We start from the raw sequence: 27808 nt of genomic DNA on the forward strand, positions 1-27808 counted from the left end.
TTCAACTGAATAAAAAGTTGACAGATCTGACCTGCTGAAGGTAGGGATGGACAAGATCTATGGAATTTCCTTACCTGTTGCTCTGCCAGGGTAAAGACTCATAGTAATGTGCATATATCTTCTGTGACCTAATAAGTTCCTGTAAAGAGACATATCTCTGCTCTTCTTTCACCTCAGTGTTCAAATCTTCCAAGCAGTCATTTCTTATTGTATTTTCCTCTGTAAAGCATTGCTTAACTGCTGTACATATTTAGCGCTCTAAATCTTTCCAGACAGTGATTTCTCCAGACCACAATAATTTCTGCTGTTCACTTTTGAAATGTTGCTCTGATTTGTCAATATAGTAAGAAAAAACATGGGCAAAAAATTATACAAAACAATAGTTTATACAAAATTATACAAAACGGCTGTTTCTTTCCTCTGTGTTGTGATCGTTTCACGAACATTGTCCTTTTCTATAGCTTTATCACATAGCACGCTTATATCTAATTTGCTATCCTTACTGGATAGTAATTGCTGTTATCACTCTTCCCTTTTTTCTGTCCTGGAGCTGGGTAATGTTTTGTCTTTTCTTGAGTCTCTGTTGCCAGCCAGTTGCTAGCAGTCTTTGCAAGTGGTTAGGTGCTCAGAGAGTTTCAGTGATTAAGCACCATCTGGAATGATTGATTTACTTCTGTTTATATTTTCCAGGTATTCCAGAATCTGTATTTTATCAATAGCTCTTGTTACATGCTCTCAATTGTCTTCTAATTGCCTAGCCTTCCTTTTCTTTCCATTTCTTGTTAAAGGCAATACTTCTATCCCCTGGCTATTTTTAAGTCACAATTAATTTTATCTGCTTCTTTTTTTTTTTTTTTTTAGTTCCCTTTCTCTCTAATCTAGTTTTCAATTTACCTTACTTTCTTCTGGAAAGCCTTCCATAAGTCTGAGTAATTTCTGAGAGTAAAACTGCATAGTTACCCCTTCCAATTCTCTACTTTTTCCTCTTGAAATCTTTTTTGAGGATCTCACTCATTTGAAAACTGGAAGCAATGATACTATTTGGAAGGTATACGCTTCTTGCTCTAATTTTCATGTGTGAAGGTCCACCTGCTTATCTTTCAATGCCATCTCCAGCTCAAAGATTTTCCCTTCTCCACCTTGGCAACCACTGCTCCAGCCAATACTCTCTTTTTATTTCACCTTTTACTTACTGTTTCTCAGTATTCTCTGTCTGCAGCATGGGCTTTTGGGCTACTGCCATCACAGACGTGTTGGCAAGGTTAAAGGTAATAATGATGCTATTGCAATTTAATTTAGCTTCAAAATGGATGTGAGGGATTTACAGGAATTTAAGTACCACGTACTATTACTCCGTATCCTATTTGTACAATATCCTGACCCAAGACAAAGAACACTTGCCTTCAGCATACCTTTCCATTGCCTTTGTCTTTGGGTCGGTGTCTGTCAGTAAACCTATGACTGTTTAAAAAAAGATAAAACTTTAAGAATAACTTCATTCGTGAGACTGTCAGACTCAAGGAACATCAACAGCAGAAAATGAAGTAACTTTTCAAATCACATGCAGTAATACAAATGTAAACCAGCCATTTAAGTAACGTGGAAGGTTTAAGGTAACAAAGCGATCTTTTGTGAGAATAATATCCTAGAGGAAGGAGTTCTTTTTCATTTGATTAGGGAAAGAAACATAACTGGTTTATGAGAGACAGAGACAAACTGGGGAAAGGACCAGCCAATGCATGAAGCAGAGCTTGTGGAGTCCTGTCAGGCTGCTAGTTCAGAGACAAATTCTTGTGACAAGAGACACAGACAGTTCAGTGAATAACATTTCTTGATGAAATGATAAACATGTTACAGTAATAACCTCACAGTATCTCTGAATGCTGTGGGATATTGAATCTGTTTCTGCTTAGCAGAGATAAATCTATTTTCAGAAAGGTACTCTTTAAGGAAAAAAATTTACTCATGTCAAAGCAGTCAGTAACTTTAATTTCTAAGCTATGCTGTTTGACTAGCTGAAAGATCACAGTGACATTGCTCCCATTGATGTTGGGACCACAATATTATCATTTTTATTATTGCTGTCGAACAGAAGTAAACCAAAAATAATCCTCTGGTTTCTAAGATCTGTGGATTTTAGTTTGCTCCCTCTCTCTTTACTGCTCTATGTCACCATTTCCATCTTCTTTCTCTTCTGCTTATTTGAATCTACCTTGCCTAGAAAATACAAACCAAATCCTTCAGCATGGTCCTGTGACATTTACCCTTTCCTCTGCCAGCTGCCAGTCAGCAAGTGAATGGTAACAGCTAGAATTTCAGTGCTGGACTCATCTGATAGCCCAAATCCCTGTGAATTCCCATACCTCTAAAAGAGAGGCAGTATCTTTGCCTTGTGCCCTTTCCTAAGCCGTCATATGAACAATAAGGCTGCAGGGAGATGAAAGTAAGTACTTTCAGACTCCTTTCACATGTTCAGAATACCTGAGGCTCCTACACTATTTCCAGAGCTGCCAGCCCCTTATAGTATAACCCTTGGCAATGACGGAGCATTCCCAGCCATGCCGAATGACCTTACGAATCAACCTATAAGTGCAACTTTCTAGGGACATTACAGGGCAGTGAGATCAGAAAGGGTGTTAAAAGTATCTGAGGATATTGGCAAGGAGTAGCTATTTTCTGGCTGGCTCGTAGCTACCAATGTGTTTGCTTAATAAAAGTCTGGGACTCCAAATCTTTGCCAGTGATAGTCCCCATGAATTGAAGTACTCCTGAAATGCCACTCTTACAAATTTGTCTCAAGAGCACAGAAACTATCTATTCAGAATTACTCACAAGTAAACCAGCACCATTATTTTTAACTTAATACAGTGTCTTCAAGTGGTCTGTCTCATTCCCTGCCTGTGGCAAATCTGGTTTTATTGCTTCATTCTGCAGTGATTTTGGCACACATGAATTGCAGGTCAATGCCCTAAAACTGATGTTATCTGATTTTTTCTTATATTGTCTGCTAAACCCTATTGACAGCTTGGCCCAAGCAGTTGCCATCAGATAATAAAGCACTCTGGACAGAGCATACCTGAACGAATTTTTGCAGGTACTTAGCAGGTCAGGTAGGCTATCAAACTGGGTAATTCAAAATCTATTTTTACCTTAATGGATCTGTTTTAAATGTGCACAGCCAAGGTCAGCACATTAAGATGAATTTCTAATGTTCATCAAAGGAGAAAATATTTTTGGAACTTAACTTTTCCCCTAAGACAACAGAAGCTACAGTTCCTCTTTGTTAACTAATATAGGAATATTTGAAAGGATACAAAGATACCAGTTGCCCCTCTGACCAGGGTGCCCAAGGAAAGATTTCATATGTTGTAAGAAAACAACACATGTATTAGCTGAAAAAGCAGCTAGGTTTTTTGTACTTGGACTGTGATTCCAGTGATTACTTGGCCTGACACTTTGGTAACATACACATTTTTGTAAATTACAGCTTCATACCAAACATTAATCACCCATAGAAACCTCTGCAGTTCATCTTACAATAGCACATGAGAAAACCCTACTGGGTCAAACCAATGGTCTTTGACAGTGGTCAGTAAGAAATGCCTCAGGAAAGAGCACAATAAACAGAAGATCCTCTGCCTTTACATCTTAAGAGATAGTCTCAGACTAAGCTATTATGGGGAATAAAGGCTTCTTGGCAAGACCAAGAGGACATTTACTACATTTTGCCTCACCTCCCTTAATGACTTTAAACACCAGTTTTGAGGACAGGACCTATCTGAAAAAGAAATTAACAATGTCCACTTTGCCTTCTTGAGACCAAATCCTTAAGGAGAACAAATTCACAAGTATGCAGGAAAGGTCATTGCCTAAGCTCTACCTAATTGTGCAATTAAAGCTTCCTTTCATAAAGCTCTGATCTGTTCTTCTTATATTTATTTCAAGCAATTATTTATTTGGAATACTGTAACTGTACTACCTTCATCACAGAGTGGACATTTACTTGTTTCAATACAATTACTGTAACCAGTAAGTTAATGTAAGCTCATAACAGAGATGCCATCATTACATAGATTTATGAGAAGAGCACTAAACATAAAATTGAGGTAATTGCCTGTGTGCTGCCAGGCTATTTTGCCAGTTAATATAAATAATATCATTCTCAGCATGAGCCACCAGAAGGACATCATCCTTAAAACTAATTCCTCACCTGCCACTGTCAGAAATTTTCACTATAAACTTGATGAAGAATGTGTTGCTAAGTATTAGTGACAATCATATATTACCAAGGAAAGGTGGTTACCTCGAGTACCCCAAACAATCTGTTGCTTTGGTATGTAACCACATAAAATTGATTTAATGCTGCATTTTCCCATTTCTCTCTGGGGCACAGGCTGCTAATTTATTAGTCACGTATATTGAAAGTTCTTTTTCCATTCATGTATAAATTTCCATAAGCAAACTGAGCAGATAGTATTTTGTTTGGTTTATTTTTAAAACTTGGAAAAATAAATCACATGTGAAGTTCTGCTACTTATGCTATTGAAATGGGTCCTACAAAGCAAACAGATGTTAAAAGTCATGCAGAAGATCTGATACAGGAAATGCTGGTATGCAGGAAAAAAAGACGTGTTTCCTTGGTTTATGTTTGCAAATAAAAAGTTAAACAGAAATACCAAGAAGGATGAAATAGAAGGGGTTTTTTCTTTTTCTTAGTAAAAAGTGCAATAGTTGATTTGAATGGCTGCTGCAGTATATATTTGAATTTTTATTCAAATTTAATTCCTAACTTCTTTATTTTGGGGAATTTTTCAACCAAAAAAATGAACTGCATGTCTGAGACAGTGAGTCTGAAGATTTTGACTGCCAACACTTACACAAGAACAAAAGCAGTTTCTCCAGCACTCAGGAATGTTCATCTGAGACTGATCTCTTCACCCACCAGGCTCACTGTTTATCAGAGGTCTTTATGAGTGCAATAAATCTCACCACAAATGTAAACATTGTTGTAACTGAACAAAAGGGATTTAAAAATCTATCATACACCACGTGCCACTGAGTTTTCTGAAATACAGGTGATGATCTGAACAGGATCACTGTTGTGCTCTAGCTCATGGTGAGGCCTGTATGTTAGCATGTACAGATGAACCCAGGACTTGTCTCGCATATTTTTAAAAGCAGTGCGTAATACTGAGGTATACTGCAGGAACAGCTGAGAAAGACCTCAAAGAGTTGAAAAAGTAATGAGTATGATGGCAAATTACTCCCCACTTGATTGCTCTGCAGCCAATTCCAGTGTGGTGCAAAATACTTTGAAACCAAACAGCTTTTAGGAGAATAACTAAAGCATAATGAATAGGCTTTGTTAAAGCTAAGGATTCCCAAGACAAATTTTGTTTGCTCCAATAAAGTTCATGGTAGTAGAAAAGGTCTGATATTATTATCTTACAGGGAACGGACGAAGGCAGCAACATTAATAATACTCCTTCCCTTGTAAAAGGAAGTTGTGGAGGGACCATGATTTTTGCATTCTCCTATCTTCCTATCACCCTGCACACACCACAAACCTTCCAAGTGAAATGAATAATAATCAAAGAAGATGTCGATAGCCTTTTCAAGAATAGCACCCATGCTACTTTTGAATATATCCAATAAATGCAGAAAATTTCAGGGCAACTTTCTGAAAATATACATCTACTCAAGACAGTGGAGAAGACACAGTGAAGGAGGCATCAAGCATGGGAGTTTGTATCTTGTGACGAAAACATTAAGCATGGGAGTTTGTATCTCATCATTCGATGACATCCTTTACAATATTATGTTTGGTTATAAACAAGCTCACTTTCTGTGTATTTGGGGAAATGGAGTGTTTCCAGCCTGAAAAGACACTTCAAGCGCAAAGAAACCAAGACTTTATCTATCTGAAAGTCAAGCAGCAGAGATAGATTTCAGGGAGCGAAAGCTTTCCAGCCAATTAATCTTTCAAACACTCCTCTGGCTCGGGACCCTGCAGGCCACAATATTGCAGTAGTAAGTTAGTATTGCTTGCATTGTGGTTCCAGTCTGAAAGAGATGTGTCTTCTGTCCTCAGCCTCCTGCTGAAATAGCAGTGGTACTAACATTGCCACGACCTGATAATTTTGCCTTCTGTCCCTTGATCATTAAAGAATATGTTCTATGACACAGGACTAATTTTCAAATGTTCTTCCTGACTATTCATTCTCAACCTTGTATTTGCAACTGATCATTAGGATCAAAGCACAAAATAAGCAGTAACTATTCCAATCTCATGATAAATTATCAAGTTTTTATCAGGCTCCCTACAGGACAATTTTAGCAAGAACTTCTGGATAAAGTATTTGTTCAATTATTATTTTTTTAGTTATAGAGCTAGGATTTTATATTACACTGTATAGAACATGAATAATCTTGACCAACAAATCAGTTTCATTTGGCTCAGTGTGTATATCTTGAAATGTCTTGGGTGACCAAGCTAACAGGAAAACAACAAATTCAAATTATAGAACCAGTATCAGCTTGCTAAAGCTGATAGCAAGTATGTAACATAGCACAACCAAACATATGGTACAAAGAGCACCTTTGCATGAACTGTGTTGAACAGAGGACAAGGCAGCTCAGACAGTACATCTGTAGCTTAACCACAAGGCCGTCCCTTAAGGCAACTGCAAAATGCCAGCTCACGGTGCTGAGGATCCTGCCAATGAGGCGCCTGATGCAGGAGTATGTTGTTTCTGAGGCTCATGACCAAAAAAAAGAAAGAAGTAAAATGAGAAAAACACAATGCAACATATGAAAAAACACTCCAATTTCATTATCCTGCTGTTAGGGGATGAAGAAAAATACAGAGTTTAAGGTGTTGGAGTTTATTTTAATAATGACAGTGTAATTTTAAAAAACTGAACTTTTGGTGTCCTATTTCTTCATTAAGATTTGAGAAGCGAAAAACATTGATAAATGAGACTGCACACTGCTGTGCATGGGGAAGAGTAAGATACATAGATGATATGAGACAACAGCTAGCACTTTCCGTGGTTATTATCCTGAAAATAAATGTCTGAGCTTGGAGCTTTTGTAAATTAACAGTACAATTGACAAACCATATGACCAGAATACTCCATAAAAGTCACAAGAAATGTACCCCTCCACCAGTTTCCTGGAAGAGAACTGCAACATTACTGATCACTTCTAATGATTTTCAGATCCTGTCTGTTCACTGCACCCTCGAACAGAAGCAAAGCACTTGTTTGTTGAACACACCGACACCGTTCTCCCAGTTGCTTAGCTAAAGAGTCCACGCAAACTTGTTGCAATTCATCTGTAGGTTTCCTCCCCGACATAGTCTTGTTTCCTCACCTTTCACAGGCAGTTCTCCCACCCTCTTTCCACATTGCTTGCCTCTCTTGGAGGCCATCAGAGAGCTCCTGGCAAATACAGAGACTTCAGCTCCCATCAGTGTACTCTGTGCCTCACAGATACTCCAAAAAACCCCTTAGAAATTAGCTGGATAGTTAAAACAATTTAAGAAAAACTAGCTGAAACAACCCCCAATTTCTGGCTTGTAATCAGGAAAGGAGTGCCCAGAGGGGCTGTAGATGAGCACTGTTAATTTGGGGAGGAAACTTTTCCTTCACTGAGTCAGGCATCGGCATAAGAGCAATATCAGCAGTAGTTAGTGGAGGACTTTTCCCCACGAACGTTCCTTCCCAGGCCCAAAAAAAGACTTATCCAGATAAACCCCAAGCTACCACTGGTATTAATGTAAAGAGCTGAATCAAAAAGCTTATATATTTATTACGGTCTTATTAAATAAGGTAAGGTTCAAGGTAACTCAATACCTCACAGAATGACTTGTGACACTGAGGTTTACAAAAGTCAATGCCGTTAGCTTTACAACTCGAAATCTTGCTAAAAAGATAAACAGGTTTATTTGCCAAGACCTGTTTTCCATCCCTCCATGTGGGCTGGCATTCCTGATACTTTCACTCTACATTAATACCAGTTTATAGCAGCTGTTACATTATTTTGCCCCTGGCAAGGACTGGTTGCCAGAATTGCCTTTTTTTTCCCCTTTTCAAAATATTGGCTTATTCTAGTTCTCAGATTTCCCTGGCAGTGTTCACGGAGTAAAGCACTGCTTAGCAGGAGGGATAAGGCAGACACAGAGTCTCAGGGGTAATGCTGACAACAGGAAATAAAAATCAGTTTTGCAATCTACACAATATTAGCAACCCTATTGCCTTCTCAGTACTGCGGTAAGACACAGGGTGTGGAAGATCCCAGCTCGAATTCTGAGTGCCCAGCCTGCTCCTGCACTCACATCTGCAGCTTTGCCTAGCAAGTACAGCACCAACCTACTAGTCTGTGTCAGAGATACCTCACCCAGCATGCCCAGCTTCACTCTTCTTCTGTTCCTCTTCCTAGCAGGATCTCAAGCCAACAAACCACCAACTCTCTGGAGGTTTAGCCTTTTTACTCAGTTTTCTAATTCAAATTACACTGTATGTTAATATACAGTATAAATAGGTGAAAAAGGCTGTTGCTATTTGAGCCCTATATATTAATCTCCCATGGGAGATTAATAATAATGATAATAATAATAATAATAATAATAGAGCATGATAAACACCTACATAACTACACATGCAAAATGTAACTGAAAATTAAGTGTTAACTGTATGCATATACCTGATCCTTTGCTTTGCAAACACGCAATAATTGGCAAGTATCTGCAGATGTGTTAATAGTGCTACTCAGGTATGTTCTGACTGTCTTACTGAAAGAAAGGTTTTAATGAAATAAATGTCAAGATGATTTCTTGGATGACTGCTTACACTAGGATTTGATCTCTTGTTTATGCTTGCTTAATATCCATAAATTATGGCATATGTTTCAGAAGCATGTAATTACACTTGTCATTCTGGGTGTCAGATTTGTACGGACTGCAGACAAACTGTGCAGTGATAGATGGCCAGTTCAGACATCATTTACAGCAAGTTAAATCATTTTCCAAAAAACACATGTAGCACTGAAAAATTATCAAAGATATATGGAAATAATGTTACTTTTGGTTTCACAAGTTCTCACCAGCAGCAAGGTTTTACTAACTTTGCCTTTCTATGTGATAACCTTTTGCTTCAAAATACATTAAATGCTGTTAAGCTTTTCCAGGACAAGTCTGTAGCTCCATTTTACAATTTGCATTATTATTATCAACTTTCGCTTACTTGTTTGTTAGAGAGGATTTCAAGTCACTTGTGTGATCATCAGCCACACCAAAATGCTGTGCTGGCCTATGTGATGAAAAGACAGATTTCTTTCACTTTTTTCTAAGGTAGCAACAAATGTTTCTTAGTTTACACAATTCTGGTATGCTTTCCAATAGTAACCAAAGGAAGAGGAAATTTTCGCATACCATTTGGCACTAAATTTCCATGAGTCACTTAGTTCCCTTAAACCAGCTTCAAACATTCTCATTGCTATAGATGGAAATTGAGCCTATGCCCACAAGAGAACACTTGGCCCAGGATACTGAGATCTCCCCCCTGCAAAGCCAACGTTCAGCTGCCACAGGCTTTCCTGGCGCAAAGCACAACCTGCCACTGCAGGCAGGGTGGATGGTTTTTAACTTGTTGGCTTAGGGTAGGCTGCCTCAGCATATCAAAGAGCACACATGGCTGGGTTTTGTAAACCAAACTCCCTATTTGATAAATTGCCAGATAAAATTTGATGCTGACAGTAGCATACGCACAAGCTGGTTTGAGGTGTAGGACAACTCTACTTCCCCAGAAGTACAGCCACTTTGATCCAGTGGTATTGCAATTCTCATGTCCTCAGGCGCCCTGATTCACTCTCCATGGGTGGCAGCTGGGGCTGCGGAGCACCGCCTGCTTACAGGTCTCAGGCTCCTGCCATCATTTTCAGTTCTCCTTGGCATGTGGTACAGTGTAGGGCATGCAGAATTCAGCTCTTACAAAGTTGGAATAAATATGTATATGATGTTTCTTAACAACTTTTTTCTCCTTAGTCTTTTCAATAGAAGCTTTTATTAAAATCAGTGAGATTCATATATATTGACATCTAACTCCATAATTCATTTTTTTTCAGTCAGTGGATCTGAAAAGTATACCAATTAAAGTCATAACTACTGTATTCTTTCATTATGACTTGCAGAAAATGTTGGTTGTATGCTGTCCTTGCCTTTTCCAGTCCTCTCCACATCCTGAGCCTTCAGTTAAGAAATACCATGAACAGTTTAGAGAGACTTGCATGTTAGATTTTTTTTAAAAAAGCTTCTGTCATAGTCCAATTATTTTATTTTATTTTATTTGTCCATTTGACATTGTTTCTATGGTTCATTTTCTGTTTAGGTTTTAGGGAGGCACCTGGAGCACTGCTGCAAATAGGAGCTGTAAGTAAAATACAACATTATTTATTATTATTATATCAGTCTGCCTAAATAACTATAATATCCACAATATTCACAATAGAAGAAAGAAAGAAAGAATGACAAATATCACTGTCAATAGCTGCTATGGGAGTGTCCTCCAATTTTCTGTATTCAAAACAAAAATCTCTACAGTCCGTCTATAAAGCCCTACGTGTAAAAAAAATTAAAAGTAATTACAAGCCTGTATGTCAAGGACAGAAACCATCTATATTTCATGAGAGTATGTAAATAAGACAGTTCATGGCAAGGGTTTTGCACTGCAGAGATATCAGCCCTAGATACTGAAGGACCTGCTTGGCATTTAGACATTTTGGAAGTGAGATGTTCACTACTGTATAGGAGTATCTGTTCAGAAATTCCTATTCTGGAAGTCACTAGGTCTTCATCTACAATTGATGAACATACATAGGCACTTCCAGAAGTCCGCTTTGACTTCAGACTCACAGGGGATGATTCAGCCATTCAGATGAATACAAGGGTCTGTCCTTGAGGTCTATGTTAAACTAGGCAGATGAAGAAGGGGGTGAGACGAATCTTGTGTTACTGTTCCGGCCAAGACTTTCAATCTTCATCTTAAAGATAAAAGCTTGGACATCCATGGCTAAAGCATCTAAATTAATGTTTCAGTATTCAAATGTGCTTTACTGTTAGGCCTCCCCATGACATTCAGCAGGACTTCTTTAAAAGTTTTGCATTGGTTCTGGTCTCTGTCACCATGTATCTGTCATTTTTTTGTAATTTATCCTCTCAATGCACAAGTATGTTCCAAAAGGAAAAATGAGGCTGTAGAAGCTGCTTGTATTATACTTAATAGCCTGGTGGTTAGAGTACTCAGCTGGGAACAACTAACCATTGAGTTATAGGGGTTTTGGACATAAAAGTCTCTCCTGCTGAAGCTGTTCATGTTTTCATAAACAATTAAGCTTCCATTGGGCCCGCCTGAGAGTGATTCACTGTGTAGTCCAGTATTCAGCGAGGAACAGGGATAGGTAAGTTCAAATCATTGCTCTAATGAATATTTAATCAATTCTAGCATAGATGAAATAAAATGTTCCCATTGTGAAAGCTTATCAGCAGTGAATAGACAGCATCTGGCAACAGCAATGTTAACTTGCATACAGCTGTTCAGAGGGAGAAGAGCGGGAAGGAGTTTTCAAAGAAGCAGATGCACAATTACAAGGCAGTTTTGACAAAGAGTACCAAGATTAAAGCTCTCCAGGGAAAGTCCTGCACACAGGAGACTGGTGGAATAAGACCTATTCTGGCAGAAAGAAATGTCACGGGGTGGAAGTTCAGGGAAGCTAAACTAAACAGCATGGCCCCGGTGCCCCAGTGAAGGAGTAGGCTTCTCTGCGGCTCTCACCCTCTGTGACCAGAACTCTTAATTTTACTGTAACGCAGTTTTGTCTGTTGTTGTGGGGACTGGAGTTGCACTGTCCCATCTCCTAAATTATATTTGATTCACTGCTCTGAATCCAAACAGAAGAATTTACCCAAGAGCCTTGTGTAAGTCATGAGTAAACACGTTGGGATAAGAGGGGCATCACCACTTAATGAATGGTATCCAAGATTGGCATTTCAAACATATTTTTTTTTTTTAAATTATAAAATTTCCAAAGTAAGAATAAAATATTTTGTTTCACGTAGAATATAAGTTAGCATTTAACACAAAATAAAACATTTTGGAGATCTCTCCTCAACAAAATAAAAAAAAAAAAACCAAATAAAGCACCCAAATCTCAATTCAACATGATCATTTTGGTTCAGATTAAAATTAATGTTTACTTTCAGTTCAGCTGTCAAACTGACTAATTATTTGCACAGCCATACTCACAATATTGTATTCATGCTTCGAGTGTATTAAAAAGAACTGAAAAGGAGAAAATTTAAAAATAGGAATCACCTTTTCTGAAAGGTGTGGAAGGCCCTCTTAGCTCCCAATCCACTCCTAGTAAATAGATGAGGTAGTTGTTTGCCACACAGTTGCCAGAAGTTGCACTGTTCATAGGGATTTCTACTCAATCTAGAGATAAGCAAACAAACTTTTAACAAAATCATTATGAAAAATGAAACTAAACAAAAAATGGTTCCTGAGACACCAAGATATTAACCGCAATAATTGTCAGGTAGCAAACCTTTTACAAAACTGATTTGACTGTCATTCTCCTCAAGCCTTTAAGAACAAAAAGAGTTCACTCAGCTAAGTAGAACGTATTTTTGCACACACCTGTCTAATTTTCTTTAACACTACACTACTTGATTTCATGCTTTGATGTAATAACAGCAGACATTCATTTTTCCAAATCACTCTGATATAGATTGCAGAGGTGAGTTTTAACAATTTTCATTTTACCGGAAAACAATCCAAATATTTTTTCCTGACTCTGGGGCTCTCTTTGACTGTCATGGTTTCCTAAGGGGGATGTACAGCCTCTGACTGCAGGTCAGGCAGGCTTCACCGCTTGCTCCAGAGACTGATGACTTGCATATTTAAATCACACAGTGAGATGGATAATCCCCTTCCATAGCAAAACCCAGGGGAAGGAACTGTGTAAGAGGATACAAGGAATCCCTCTTTAAGAACTAGCTATCTGAGGTACTTATATGCCCCCACCCCTCACTCTTATCTCTGATTATCGAGGAGCCTTTATATTCACAAATCCCTTCGGGCGCAGAAGCTCTATAACCAGGGAAGCAGGGGCGGGGGACCCTGGACTTCAGTTCTCCAGAGCCACTGGGCACCCAGCTCCACACTCATCAGCCGTCAGGCTGAGGATTCACTCCTGCGTGACTTGCCCAAGGTCACAGAGAAAATCTGTGGTGAAGCAAGACAAAGGACGTAAGGCTTCAACGGGCACTACCGCACAGTGAGGGCAGTCTGTCACACAGACAAAGCTTTGCAGCTTGCCATTGAGCTGAGTGATTAAGTGACCCATCCCAAAAAACACTTTGCATTTTCATCAGCTTTTTAGATCTTTACTCTCATTCTCTCCTGCATGCCAGAATCAAACATTATTTGATGCGTATACAAAGTAAGTATAACTTGAATGGTGAATCTTCATTCCTGAAGCACAAGTCCTTTGCTATTCAGCCTAAAAATAGAAATAAGGAGAGAAAAAAAGAAAAACACAAGCTTTGAAACTTGGCAGGAACGGTAGGAAATCATACCTTGAGTCACAGGGCACTCTCAGCATCTGTTCCAACTGCAAGCTTTTCACCCTCCTGTACAGAGCACAGCTACCCTTTTTTCCTATTCCAGTCCCCAAGACTAGCCCTAGAGATATTATTCTTTCTCTGCAGTACATCTTGTCTCAAATACCTTACATACCCTGTTTCCAAAATGCTGCTCAGTTGGTACTGGAAATGTGAACTAGCTCACAGATGATGAGTTTTTGCTGTTCAGAAGATATTTGGCAAAACAGTTCCCAGTGGACTGAAACAACAGCTCTGACTGCATTTAGGTTTTGCAAGTGGAATTTTTTGTACAGGCACAGAAAAAGAAATGCTGGTTAATAAGATAAATGTTTACACTTAAAACTTTCAAAGGGCATCATCAAATCCTGTCCAACAAAGAAGACATAAACACATTATTTTTCTCTCATATTTCATGCTTTCTAATGGCTTTTACCTTCATTACAAACACTTCAATTCTGACTGAACTGAGGACAAAGAGAATCAGCCCTTTAATCCTCAGGACAATACGTATTTTCTTCACACTTTGGAAAGTAAATATAGCAGCTGGTAACTTTTAAATCCTGTGCTTTGTTATGCAAAGGATTGCAAACAGAACCATCAAAGTTAGGACTGAAAAACGCTGGCTACTTTACCTAGATAGTTTTCCTGCTAATATAAACAATGTATTATACTTCTATCCAATCTAAATTTCAGAAAGTTAGGAAATAGGGAATTTGGCATTTCTCCTATCCTACAGAGCTGGCTTAACCTTTAGACATTGGCAATTATTTTTTTCTAATAGTCAACCTATATTTTCCCTCCTGAAACAATATCCTAGCTATATAAGTCCATGCTCTACTACTTCCTTTTTATCAGCAGAATTTGGGTTGTTATGTTTGTAGTAAGTCCATATTACAAAAGCCATTCTGCAGAGACATGTCTGTGGAGATCAGATTGCCAGCTCCCTTAAGATCAGCGCTGTTCTACAGAAACAAACTATCTCTCCCAACTGAACATATTCGCATCTCTTTGCAGACTGAGACCAAAAGAGCATCACCATGATCATATCTGAAAATGCCATGAAGCAGTAATTGAGGACCAACATCCACTTCTGCTGCACACCTGCTGAAGTACATCAAGAAAGCCAGCCCTTTCTTTAGCTCTTTTCTTAGGCTTTGTTTTGGAAGTGTCAAGCCTAGAGAACTATTGCAGGATCCATAGCCCCTTTGAAATTTTCCTCTAATGAATAGCCTAAGTATAACTGTGGTGATAACTTTTCACTAAGACGTTGACATTTCAAAGGACTTTACAAGCAAAAACCAAAGAAAATTTATCTGAATAAGAGTAACAACCACCATGGGGGATCAGTGCTATCATAATGCAATGGAGTTGCTTGACAAAATTTTACCCAGCCTGGGAGAAGATTGTAATGGCATTTTGAATGTGACAGAGCCACTATCAAAGTAAAAAGGTAATGGAAGATGTTAGCAGCTTTTTGTAGAATGACACCCAAAATGGGCTATTGTCCTTTTGCTACTTTTAAATTTATAGAAGAGCCATGTGCATAAATGCACCAGTGAAGAAGGAATAAATATCCCGATTCTGCCTCTACAAACACTGCTACTGCGCAACTGGAGGCACCTCCTATGAAAAAGCATAAGCCAAAACTTGAAATATGAATTATTCCAGCTCAGAGAAATCACTTTCACTCCTGTTGCACAGTCTCAAACTATAAAAGAAATACAATAGGAAGAGAACTCTTGCAATATCATGGCATATCTCAGCATTGCTATCAGAAATAATTTATTTCAGAGAAGAGTTAGAGCCAGGTATCTATCTGAAGTGCCAGACAAGAAAACCTACAGTGAGGTGAAAAGGAAAGACCCTTGTCCCTGTAGGGTTCAATCTCTCAATAAGCATTTCCCTTATTTCCTGTTAACCCCACAGGTAGGTCACACTCATAAGTCATCCAAATTCCAGCTTTTCCTCCTGCTGACCCACTCACCCTCACAACCCACAGAAACTGAGACCCACTCAGAATCTTGCTGATTCAACATGTCCAAAAAAAAACTTGTTTGGAGACTATGGAATCAAATATTCACTAGAAAAATAATGGGAACAGTGGTCAAAAAGTAGCTTTTCTTAAGACAGCAAGAGACAGAAATAGAGCAGGGAGGAATGTAAGAGAAAAGGAGATGAATAGGATTCTTCCCACATGAAAGTGAGGAAGAAATTGAGAAACGGTCACCACCCTTGCCAGTGTTTTAAAACCTTCTCAAAAATGTGTACAGAGCCACCTATGACTTCCATGCAAGGCTTACAAAGCTTTCCAGTGAAAAGAGGTTTATCTGGCAACAGGATAAGCACGGATCAACACATCATCTTGCTGTAAACGTGAAAGATGCATCCACACTCATAGACCTGATCCAGTCCCCCTCTGAAAGCATTTTACTCTCTCTATTGAGGACACAGGCAGCCAAGGGCAAACAGCCTCCTAATTTAAGGCCTCACTTAAATGCTCTAATTGTCCTGTCAGAAGGATAGGGGTCATAATATCTTGCTTTTCTGATCTGGGAGCATATGTAGATTCCAGCCCAGAGGAGCATTTTGCTCTTGGCTATTTAATTCATTCATGTGGAATTAGTGTCCTTCAGTAAGACTTTTGTTTGTATGACTATTTTTCTCTGACAAATGCTAGCAAACACAAGGATATACATTAAGCACTCTAAAGCGGTTTAATCCTAAAAGCACAATGTGCTTCAGGGAAAATAATGAGGATGGAAATATACAAACCCACATCTACCAGTTGGCTGTAACACATAATAGTGCCTGGTTTCTGATGACAGTCAGAATGCAGGACTATTCATATTGCACAGCTGTCACCGTATTGAAACAATTTTCCATCAGGGAAAAAGAAAAGTCCTAATTTAGTTCTCAGAGTGGCTAATAAAACTAATATTGCTGTACTAAAACACTGAAACAGCATCAATGATTCTTGCAGTATCTTGGCTTCCCTTCAGTCTGACGTAGGAACAGAGGAGTTCTGTCGTGAGAAATCGGCAGTGATGTCTATGCTGGTAAATCACATCATTTCAGAGCTCATCCCTCAGCAACAGCTCAGCTGCCTCCACCACTAGACTGTCAGGATGGTCCATAACTCAGCCGTGACCTCTGCCAGCCAAGACTCCCAATTTCCAGACAGGCTTAAGAAGTCAGCATGGGTCAGGAATCATTCCCTCCCAGTAATTTGCATGCAGCCCCGTGATTTGGAGGAATAAAGGAGTTTATGATATGGATGAGGATTGTCTGTGTCAGCTGGCCTTGGTGCCAGAGAACTACGCCTGGTACCTTTTGTTTGCTAGCAGAGATGTAAAATGTGCCTCCTATTAACACCAGATCTTTTAAAAAAGCCCACTGCAGAGTTTGTGTTTCTGTGCATAAGTGAGCTCTTGTTGAACGGCTAGACTCCTCTCAGCCTTTTGGTCTTCTCATTTCTGAAATTACGACTGATATCTATATTAATATAGTTACTGTTTAACAAAGAACTCAGGGGCCTCTGTCACATACAAACAACCCCAGTACAGTAGTAGGAACTCAGCAGAACTTCAACCACGAAAGGGTGAAATAATTCTCTCCACATAGGCAGTTTCCTTCATGTGAGGGAAAGATGTGTATACACACACACACAAATATATGTATATATACAGTCTTAACTGCCCTCAGGGAAGCAGAAAGAAAATCAGACCATTGGTCTTTAATTGCTACACTCTCTTTGTAAGGTGCTCACATACTGTGTTTATGGAATGACATAAAAACCTCAACATTTTAGACAGCTTCAGCTTGCCTACAAAAAGAGGGAAGACATCTCAAACCATTTAGGAAATGTTAATCAAGCTTTCAGTTGTTCCTGTGAAATGGTTAAACACAAGAAAATCAAAATGACGAGAAGGTCAAGAGATTCTTCTCAAGCCTTGTAGCAAACCAATGACAAATGTGGAGAATGATACTGAAAAACAGATTGCCCCTTTGTGCTTACCAGTAGTTAAAACTGCATTCAGGAATGGAAGACTAAAAAATATTAAAACTTTAGAGGAATATTTAAGGAAGTAATATACTGTAAAATACTAGATGGATGCATCAAGTTGCTTTCGTACTCCCTTGCCTCAAGCAGCTTAGCACAAATAAAATTTGATGCTAATCAGTCCTAGCAGTTTTCACAGAATCTGAACACCTATTATTTCCTCTGGCTGAAACTAAAAAATTTCCCAACTGTTTCATTATTGATACTTGCAAAGTATCTGTTGTACCTGCAATTTTATCTTCTTGTTGACCTGGCATTTGCCTCTCTTGACCATAACACTTTTAACCTAGTAATGACAAATGGTTGAATTAAAAGCATTTTTTGCATAATCAAGTAGATACTACCATGGAAATACAAAGAGATTTGAATGTTGTTTCTGTGTAAAAGAAGAAAATTATGGAAAAAAAAAAAAAAACAACCAGGAGAAAATTGAGTTATTATAATGGTATTTTCCAGCCAATAACAAGACAAGATGCTCAGGCACTAAACAGATATGTGCTTGCAATAAGCTACAAAAAACACTGCAAAACTAAACGGGTTGTATTGGCAATGGCTTCCTTTTATAATTAAAAATGATTCAGAAAGTGAAAATATTATCTAGAACAGAAGTAAAACAAATCTGTTCATCTTAAGAGCTGATTTCACAATGTTTCAGTCGTCTTCTCCCTAACAACAATTTTTCTTCACACTTCACACAAGATTTTCCACATGTTTTAACCACCAAAAAAAAATCATCCTATTTCAAATTTCAAATGCTATGCAACAGAAAATGTTATTGACAAATGTAGCATGACACAGTGAACAGGAAACTGATATATTTTAATCAGTGCAGCACATTGTTTATTAACGAATGCGAATACGTTGGGTAAAATTCTTGAGCCTATCTTCACTTCTTACAAAGTATATGGTAAAGCTCTTCCATTACAGAAAGGCCCTGCAGTCAGACATGGAACAGACCGTTTCCTGCATCCCCCTAGAGCCTCTGAAGTCAGTAATGCTCATGAGGTGCAAAAATTTCCGTAGATATATAATCAGGATCAGGATCTGTGTATGGTTCAGGTTGCCTCACAAAAGTATGTATGTGCTCTCTAAAACTATGTGCTAAAATGTTATTACTTTTTATTTACATCATATTCCCTTCAATCATGAGATGTACCCTATTGCCACAGTTAAATACATAGCCCTGTATTTATGAAGTTCAATGAGGTTAGCCTCTGTGCAATGCTAATTCCCTCATTTCTGGGGGACCTGGCTGCTGTTTTGTGCAGGTCTGGAACACAAGGCAGCAAAAGCAGCAAATGGCAGCCAAACATAAAAAGTCCTGCAACTAAGCCTAAGCAAACTTCATCCAGGTACAGCTCTGGTAGCTGTGCAAGGCTACCAGCCAAAACTATATGCTAAAACCCAAAACAAGGCAAAGAAATAATCAAAGCAAATAAACAAAATGCTGAGGGAACTAACATATTCACTTCTAGATTTACTGGCGTTACCATGATGTCATTTGTACTTGTACTTCTGAAGAGGTAAATGTGTATGAAATGTATAAGGCAAATGTGCATGAAGTGAATATACATCCCTCTAGACAGCAGCTACTAAAGTGGATTACAGTGGTGCAGCAAGAAGTGAATTTGACCAAAAAAGAGGAAGTAAGTCATTTAGTCTTGGGAAAAGAGGAGAAAACAGAAGGCAAGGCAAGGCAAAGCAAAAGGCAAGGTGAAAGGCAAGGCAAGGCAAGGAAAAAAAATGTTGATGACTATTTTGGCTTTATACACGTATACAGAAATACATACATAAAAGCTTAAGATCACAATTCACCAAGCATACTGTCCACCCATCTCAATTCACATGCAAACCATCATCCCTAGGCTGCTGCTAATATGACATTGGCTAGAAGATGTGTGAAGGTGACAGATGGAGTGCACCAAGTCATTCAGAAATATTGGGAGGCTTTTAGATCCAAGGACACTAACATAAACAAATGTCTCTCTTTTTGCAGCAGATTTTAATCATTGACATGAGTTATTCAGACATTAAACAAGTAGAAGCTTTGAATACAGGGAACATAATACATGAAGAGAGCTAAGTAGGGAGTCTCTTGTTTCCTCCAGGCCAAGTTTTCAGGGCCGGGAACAGCCCAGATGCTTATGAGCATCACACAAAGCAGCTAAAGGATACCACCTGGCCATGCCTGAGCACCCTACAGGAAGCCAAAATTTCAGTGAGACAAAGCCAAGGAAGGGTATAAGACTAAGATTTTAACTAATTGAATCAATAGAAAGGTTGTCTCTGTGCCAGTGAGAGCTGGCCAACCGAGAAAGCCAGCCTCTCAATAGATCCTACCAGCCAAACAGAAACCAATTTGGCAGCAGGATTCCTAGACTGAAAAAAACAAACACCAATGCCACTTTCCGTTACCCAGAGGAAAGAACAGCTCCTGGTGCACCAGAAGAAAGGACAGAGGCTGGCCCACACCTGTCTGTCCTATTTCTACAGTCACTGTCACAGGAAATGCTAAAAAACTGTCAAGGTCCTGAATGCACTAACAGGCTCTGTAACACCCTCCCTTTACTCCCTTGGATGTGGCTCCATGTGCTGAAGGTCATCTCCAATATGGCACAGATATATGGCAACCAGTAAGTTGTGAGGACGAGAAAGAGAAGCCTCATCAGGACCTCTGTCCACCTTCTTTGCTCAGCAGCTGCCTTTCAGCTCTAGCCCTTGCCCTTAGCTCCTGCTTGAGATACACTGCTGGCCTTGTACCTTGCTGACCATGACTTTGCCTGGCTGACACTGAACTTGCCTTGCTGACCCCAACCTTGCCTTGCTGACCTGATTGCCTGGCTGACCTTGGACCTGCCTCACTACTATGGACTTGCCTGGCAATCACTGGACCATTGGCTGAACCTGGTTACACGGACAGACCCATTTTGTTCTTCTCATTCAGGTGAGGCTGTGGGACCACTGCGCTTCTTGCTTTGCTGTCCCCTTGGCTCCTGTCTCAATTTCCCTTATGAAGCAGCCCACTCCTGATGTTCTTTGATAAAAACAACTTAAAATTATGAGCCAGAAACTTGAAGTGAGGACAACCTGTCCTGAGATCCATGAAGAACTGTTTAAGTGGGTAGCTACTGTGTTACTACCTAGCACAGTCCTTCTGTGCTCAGCTCTGAAGGTCCTCTCCTTCTTCTACTGTACTTGCAGCAAGACCATACCCAGGTTCTGAAAGCTTAATAGGCAACTGTTTCACACAATCTGTTTTTGCATCAAGCACGAGTAGTACAAGGCAATAAGCAGCCTCCTTATGATAATCAAGGTCCTCTTTCAAACAGTTAGTTCCTTGAAGAAGGGTTTCCGGTTTGTAAAGTACATCTGAAAGGTCTAAAACCATCAACAGGTGAAATTTAGGCTGTTCAAATTTGGTCTGTAATGTTTTGGACATACTAAGGGTAAGACCTACAGAAAATCACCTGGTAAGCAGTGGTGCACCTGGAAATTCACAAAAGGAGAAAGGACAGTGAAGAATTCAAGGTGAGCCATTTGACCAGGAGAAAGGCTGTAGATCAAGGTCATTTTCTGTGGTGCCCTCCCTCCCTTCTTCTCATGAAAACACTAGATAAAAGGATATCATTACTATCAATCAGTTTATGCTATCCACCAGATCGTCAGATAGGACTATTGACCTGTATGTTTTGTGTTATAAAATCAATAAATGAAAGGAAAAAATTGCAAGAAAAAGAAAAATAGCAGCATAAAAATCTGAGTTGCTGAGCATAGTATTTCTCAGGCTATCTTTGTGTGTTCACATTGCATGATATAGTATACTTCTCACAATTTCATCACAGATTAAAACTTCACTGGATAAGGATGTTCTCCAAAAATATGTAGTTCCAACATTTAGGAACTTCAGAGCAGATATTAAGCAATACTGAACTTCAAATTACAGGTTCAACTTGCTGAACAGAACTGTTAGACAGAAATATGGGTGAATCATCCTGGATATAATAGAAACAGGCATTTGCATGACACTGATCACTGACTTCAATGAAAGTAGAGGCATTTACACCAGCTGAGTGCCTAGCCTTAACATATACCAAGACATAGTAAACACAATTTCATATCTGGAGCATTTGTGAACATGGACCAAGGTCCTGGTCCTCAGCTGCAGAGCTGTGGGGATATATCAGTTGAGAATTTCAGCCCATGTCTTTGGTCTGAGTACAATTCAAACTGGATTATACTTTTGTATTTCTGGCAAATGACCCTTAATTTCCTAATCCTCTTGATTATAGCCATTGTGAATGGTTTCTATAGTGCTGCTGAGGGCCTTATCCAGAAGCCTTTACTCATGCAGAGATAACAGATCTACTTCTGAAAGGAAGGTGTAAAAACAGACCTCAGATGCAGGTCCAACATCAGACATTAAAGGGTATAATTTGTCATTTTTTACATTATTAAGAATATTTGTGCAAGATCTATAATTAAAACTAAAAGAGATGTCTCCTCCTTTTGCCAGCAGCTGTGTTACATCAATTAAATGGGTAAATAAGATCTTTCCCCAGAGGGGATATCATGTGACCCTCTATTGATTAAGACTGCAGTAGAATGTTATTTGCAATCTTATTGCATAATGGAAATCAGGAGGTAGCTGTCATGGTTTCAGAAGACAAATTGCCGCTATCTTAGACAATTCATAGGCCTCTTTCCTTCTTGCTGCTCTTAATTCACAGTTAATGCATGTCTTACAAGGCTTAGTTTCTTAAATTATTCTACGGCACTGTATTCAACTCAAAACTGGGTGTAAGTCGGAGTCTACATGGCCCTGCATTATGATGGGTATTAAAGTGACCATTCCATCCGTCATTACTTCTCAACTATACATTATTTAATAGAGTAACACAACTTCACAAAAGGATGTGAAATCAAAAATAGACACCTCCTGCAACATCCATGATTGTTTCCAGAAAAGATAGGCCTCCCCCACCAGGCACAGCTCTCTATTTTAAGTCTTAGCTCAGTTTTGTGTACTTGATTTTCATGAGCAAAACATATGGCTGGAACAAGTCCGCTACTCTCAAGCCTGTGCAGTTAAGTGCAGCTAAGTGCAGCTAGAGATCAGTTTTGAGATTATAATGAACACCTGACCACAACCCAGCAGACACTTTGCTCCTCCACTGAACTGTGAATCCATCATTACGCCTTTCATGGGAGAACGAGAGGGAAGGACAAAAATCTGTGTTTAAACGACTAAAACACTCTTTGCCAATTGGAGAAACCTTCCAAATAAAAGCCAAACTTTTTTTACTTCTAGTCAGTCTCTCAGTTGCAACAATTAGAAATCAAGTGCAACACTTTTCAAAATACGAAACAGCAATATTTAACATTACCAGAATCTTCTCCACTAAAGTCAAAGAAACGGTCTTTAAGTGGTGTTTGGTGGCTGTGAAGTTGTAGGACATAAGACAAGTTTTCTGAATGGAAGGAACAAGTCTGAATAACAGTGGGCGGTAGGGCAGTAATAGATTCAGACAAAAGTTACAGTCATTCTGTACATAGAAAAAAGTGCTCAACTTACCATCATCTGTTTGCCATTGCACAAGATTAAAAATTAAATGTCTACTGCCTGATCTGTTCCAGCTAAGTTGATTGATTAGAATGTGTTCATCTTCCCATCTAACTTAGCAAGTTTAAAAGTGGCAGGTTTACTTTTCCATTATTTATAATGCCAGAGCTTAATAAAGTACATGGAAGGAAATGCCAGGAGAGCTGTTGTCCAAAAGTAATCTCTCACAAAGTGATAAAGTCTGGAAAAAAATATCACCTTGTAAAAAATATAGAGGATGTTAAGATTTCAAGGAAATCAAAGATATTTCAGTACACTTCATTTGGCTAGACATGCACATCAATAGCACTAGATTATTACTGGCATATCTTCCTATTTAGGAAAATTACCTGATCCTCCTCCAGATGGATTTGTGTTTAAACCTTATATTTCATTCACCTGGAAATTTGGGAAATCAATCTCAACGTAGTCTTCATGAGCATAAATGCTCCATATGGAGCAAATATGAGTAGTAAAAAAAATAAGGATACAAATCCCTGAAGAAATAACACGTGCTTTTGTGGCTCAGAACTTCAAAAGAAGCATTTGACACCTTAAAATAGGGTCTGCAATCATTGTTCTTTTTTGAAGATTACACAACACAATCACCTCACTTATTTCATTGTGCTTGAAATTTAAAAGAAAGATAGAAAAAGTTCCTTACCTTAAAAAGTCTTAAAATATTCGCAACCATAATGGACACAGAACTTGCTGCAGCACCTATCACACCTGATATCTTGTCTGGCTTAGTGAAAATAGGTGGGTCACCATTAGCACACTTCACGTCTGAACCATCTTTTTCTATCAATGCTTGCACAAATGTTAAGGACTGCTCCAATGCATAAGTGTCCCTGGAACACGTATCAAGGATCCGGACACCTAAGGTGATATTGGCAAGAAGATCAGGGTCTTTATTAATCTGATCAATTGCATACAGCATTGCCTCTAGTCTGTGGATCCCTTTCTCCTTCTTGAGCTCCCCACAAGGCACCCCTCTATCCCCTTTTGCATGGACGGGGAACAGTCCTCCCAAGATGATGTCCCCATCCAGTCGGATGGAGTGGGCATATTCTTGCCCATGAGTTCTTTGCATCAGGGCGAGTATCCAGTAGAATTTCGCTGTTAACAGGAAGAAACAATGGCAGGAAACTAATCGTTTTCCTTCGTATACCATTTTCTCTGAAGGCGTTGTTGCTATCCAGTATCCAGATTTTCTTCTTGCTAAAGGATGAGGTTGACCATTTGAAGCTGCACTTTCTGGAGGCTACCATCAGTGCCCAGTAAGTAATATAGAACCATGTGGTAGGTAGAAAAAGGATCTCAGCAGAAGTACATAAAACGTGTTTCACAAAAGATGTCCACTGATGTAATGGGTTGATCAGCTTTTCTGAGAGGTGGTTTTTCAATTGCTCGTAATTGATGGTGAAGTGTAGGATAGTATGTCTGGTCCTTATGCTAAGAGAAGGTCAGTAGCTTATGTCCTCGTGTTTTGCCCTGCAGCTGAGGTACTTCTGGGGGGGAAAAAAAAAAAAAAGTAAGAAATATCACTTAGTTCAGCAGTTTTATATCTGTCACACAGTGAATTTACTTTTGAATATAAGTTACATCGCCTAGGTTTTACTTCTGATATCCTGCAAGGGAGTAATTCTTGGCCTTCTGTGAATTGGAACACCTGGCTGCACTGTACTACAAGCCGGGAAACTGATGATACCAGCAGAGCAAAAGCCAAATCAGGGGAACTGAACTTAGCTTGGAGTTCAGATTCTGACCAGTAATTTGTATTTACCTTCGCATTGCACGACATCCAGAAACAGATTTGATATGTAACACATTGTATTTTCCGTTTCGCTATATCATTCTGTTCCAGCCTACAGAAGTGCAATAACTACTTACGCTCACACTAGCAGAGAGGTTCCATTTATGACAATGGAGTAATCAGGGCTCCTGAATTTAAGTACGCTCTTCAGCCACTGCAGTACAAGCACATTCAATTCATTTGGATATTAAACTGATTATTTCTCCAGTGGAATTCACTTTTTTCTGGGCTTGCTATATATCTAAAATGCCTTCCAGATAATTTCTAACACTAAATTACTTTTATGAAAAGGTAGCTGATTTCTTAAGCAAAAAGAGCATGATGTATTCTGTTAGAAAACCAGCTGAACATCCACTGTTCCCTTTCTGACGTTTTACTGGATCTGAGGTCCAACATTAACAAGGTCTCGGTTCTCTGCTTGCATTTGGACCACATTAAATAGGAACAATGTTGTGCCCCCACTGACATCTGGAGAAGTCCCACTGATTTTAATGAGATCAGAGTTTCAGCCTATATATCTAAACACCTGACTGACTGTTACAAGTATCTCCAAATTGCCCCCTCTTTAATTCTTAAATGAGTGGCATTTATTTATTTCAATATTTAACAAAATTACACATGCCTGGATAAAGTTTTAGACCACTGAGGAAAAGAGGGACAGGATTAATTTTACCTAATACTAGTTAGACACACTAGGCAACTCAGCTAGTCTCTCAAGGCCCTTGTTGTAAGCTACGGAGAGCAGTGGACATCCTAAGGTGCAATTCACTTGATCCTTTTCTTTAAAAAAGTTTTATTTATTTTGAAATTAATCATACTGAACTACCTCACTGCCTATACAGAAAATTCAGGCAACAGGCTCATCTGTAGATATATACTTTGTCCCTGGTGATCTGACTGGTTCCTACCAAAAATATGTTTCAATTAGAAGACAATTACAGGCAAAATTAGGAGACAGTTAAACTATACTGCTTTTCAAAGACATTTTGAAATATTTTCCACAAGATTTATTTATATTATGTGGTAACAAAACTCAAAATGTGGTTCAATGGTGCTTTAAATTGATCCTCTTCTTACATTTATTTTGTTACATGTTTTTCCTCAAATGATGATATTAAAGTCACAAAAGCTGAAGAGTTTTTAAATAGCAGCTATTTGAAGACCTGAGAAAAAAATTCACAATGGAAATTCTTCTATTGGATGTCAAGGTATCTCACTGTGATTTGGTAACAGAGCAACAACTTGAAAATGAAACATGTTTAATGGGTGTGAACAAAATCACTGCAATTGGGAACAGCAGCACACAGGACTTTCGGTGCCTCTTAACATTTAGTTTTGCTTGAATTTGGCTCAGGGTTGAATCTAAATGAAAATAAGTCTGTGCTGTTCTATGTGATAGTCCCACATGTGGCCCCTTTTGGGCACATAGTTTATAAAGCTGCCCAGACTTCAGCCCCATGAGCCGAACTCAGACTCATTCACAAATGAAAGAACTTGACTAACATCACTGTGTGAGCTGATCCAGTCCCACGGGATGTTTCTTATATGGCCCACACTATAGAGAAAAGATTGTAGGAACTATTAACTCACTGCAACTGTCTGCTGTCATGATTGCCTTAGTAGCAAAACACAGTTAAAGGTTCAAAATAGTAAAGAGTAAAAGTTGTACCTACACCTAAAATAGGCATGGAGACAATTTCCTTTCTGTTTCCACCATGAACAACCAACTCATTAGTCTATGCATGTGTGTACAACCCATACAGTGAGCAATTCTCTGAGGCATAAGACTACTCTTATTTAACACCGTACAGAGCGTAAGAAAACACCACTGAGAAAGTGAAAATATTCATGAAGGAAAGAAACACTGCTTTTTCTCAGCCTCAGGTCAATCCCTTACAGTCAAAGAATGCCCAGAAACTAAAGCAACTCTCTTTGTACGAATACGATGAATTCAACTATTGCAACGCAAATTCCAACAGCAACGGAGAAGCTACAGTGAGATAAATATCCTCAGTCCAATATTCTATCTGGAGCTGACTGAAAATCAAATGAATTGATAATAAGCATTTTTCAACATTATAGTCTACATAAGCATTAATTGCTCTGTCTCAGCTTGCATGTTTTCCTGAAAAAGTATGTTTCTCTGTTGCAAGTGTCCACAGCTTGTCTATAAAACAGAAATAAAATTTTATAATGTTCTTTTTAAAAATTTAAGAGCTTTTAGTCTTTTTTTATGTTACCTAAGAAATAAAAGCTTCTATTACACTGCCAAAATTATTCATGCCACACTGCTTTTCATATATTGATTAATATTAACTTTCACAGAACGTTGTGAGCCTGTGTAGCTAAGCAGAAAGCATCTGATCTAAAGGAATTCCATTTTTATCAATGAATTTTAGTGAAAAAGCATGGGCCTCTGGGCTATAAAGCCTGAATGAAGTTTCCTCATGTGCAGAGATTTAATTCAAAATAAAATGCTTTCCCTTTCCAATTGACCATAAAAGTTTGAATTAATGCAAATATATTCTCGATTTACAGGTTCCCCACTGTAGTAGCTGGTGTTCACTAGAAACATGACTTCAGAGAAGGAATTCACACATTTCCCCAGCACAGTCCAAGAGTAAGTACACCACAAAGCCTCTCTTCCAGTCACCTTGGAATACATGCTTC

The 27808-nt window shown here is 38.8% G+C and overlaps 1 protein-coding gene across 1 annotated transcript in view; it reads right to left on the reverse strand.

Moving 5' to 3' along the window:
• Positions 1-24496, reverse strand: part of GRM8 (glutamate metabotropic receptor 8) — a 346630-nt gene extending 322134 nt beyond the window's left edge. The window contains exon 1 of the mRNA XM_086473515.1: positions 23987-24496. Coding sequence (XP_086329641.1) covers positions 23987-24496 — 510 coding nt within the window. The remainder of the gene's footprint in view (positions 1-23986) is intronic.
• Between the last annotated feature and the right edge of the window lie 3312 nt (positions 24497-27808).

Source organism: Leptosomus discolor, chromosome 1, assembly GCF_034619465.1.
Source record: "Leptosomus discolor isolate bLepDis1 chromosome 1, bLepDis1.hap2, whole genome shotgun sequence".
NCBI lineage: Eukaryota > Metazoa > Chordata > Aves > Leptosomiformes > Leptosomidae > Leptosomus > Leptosomus discolor.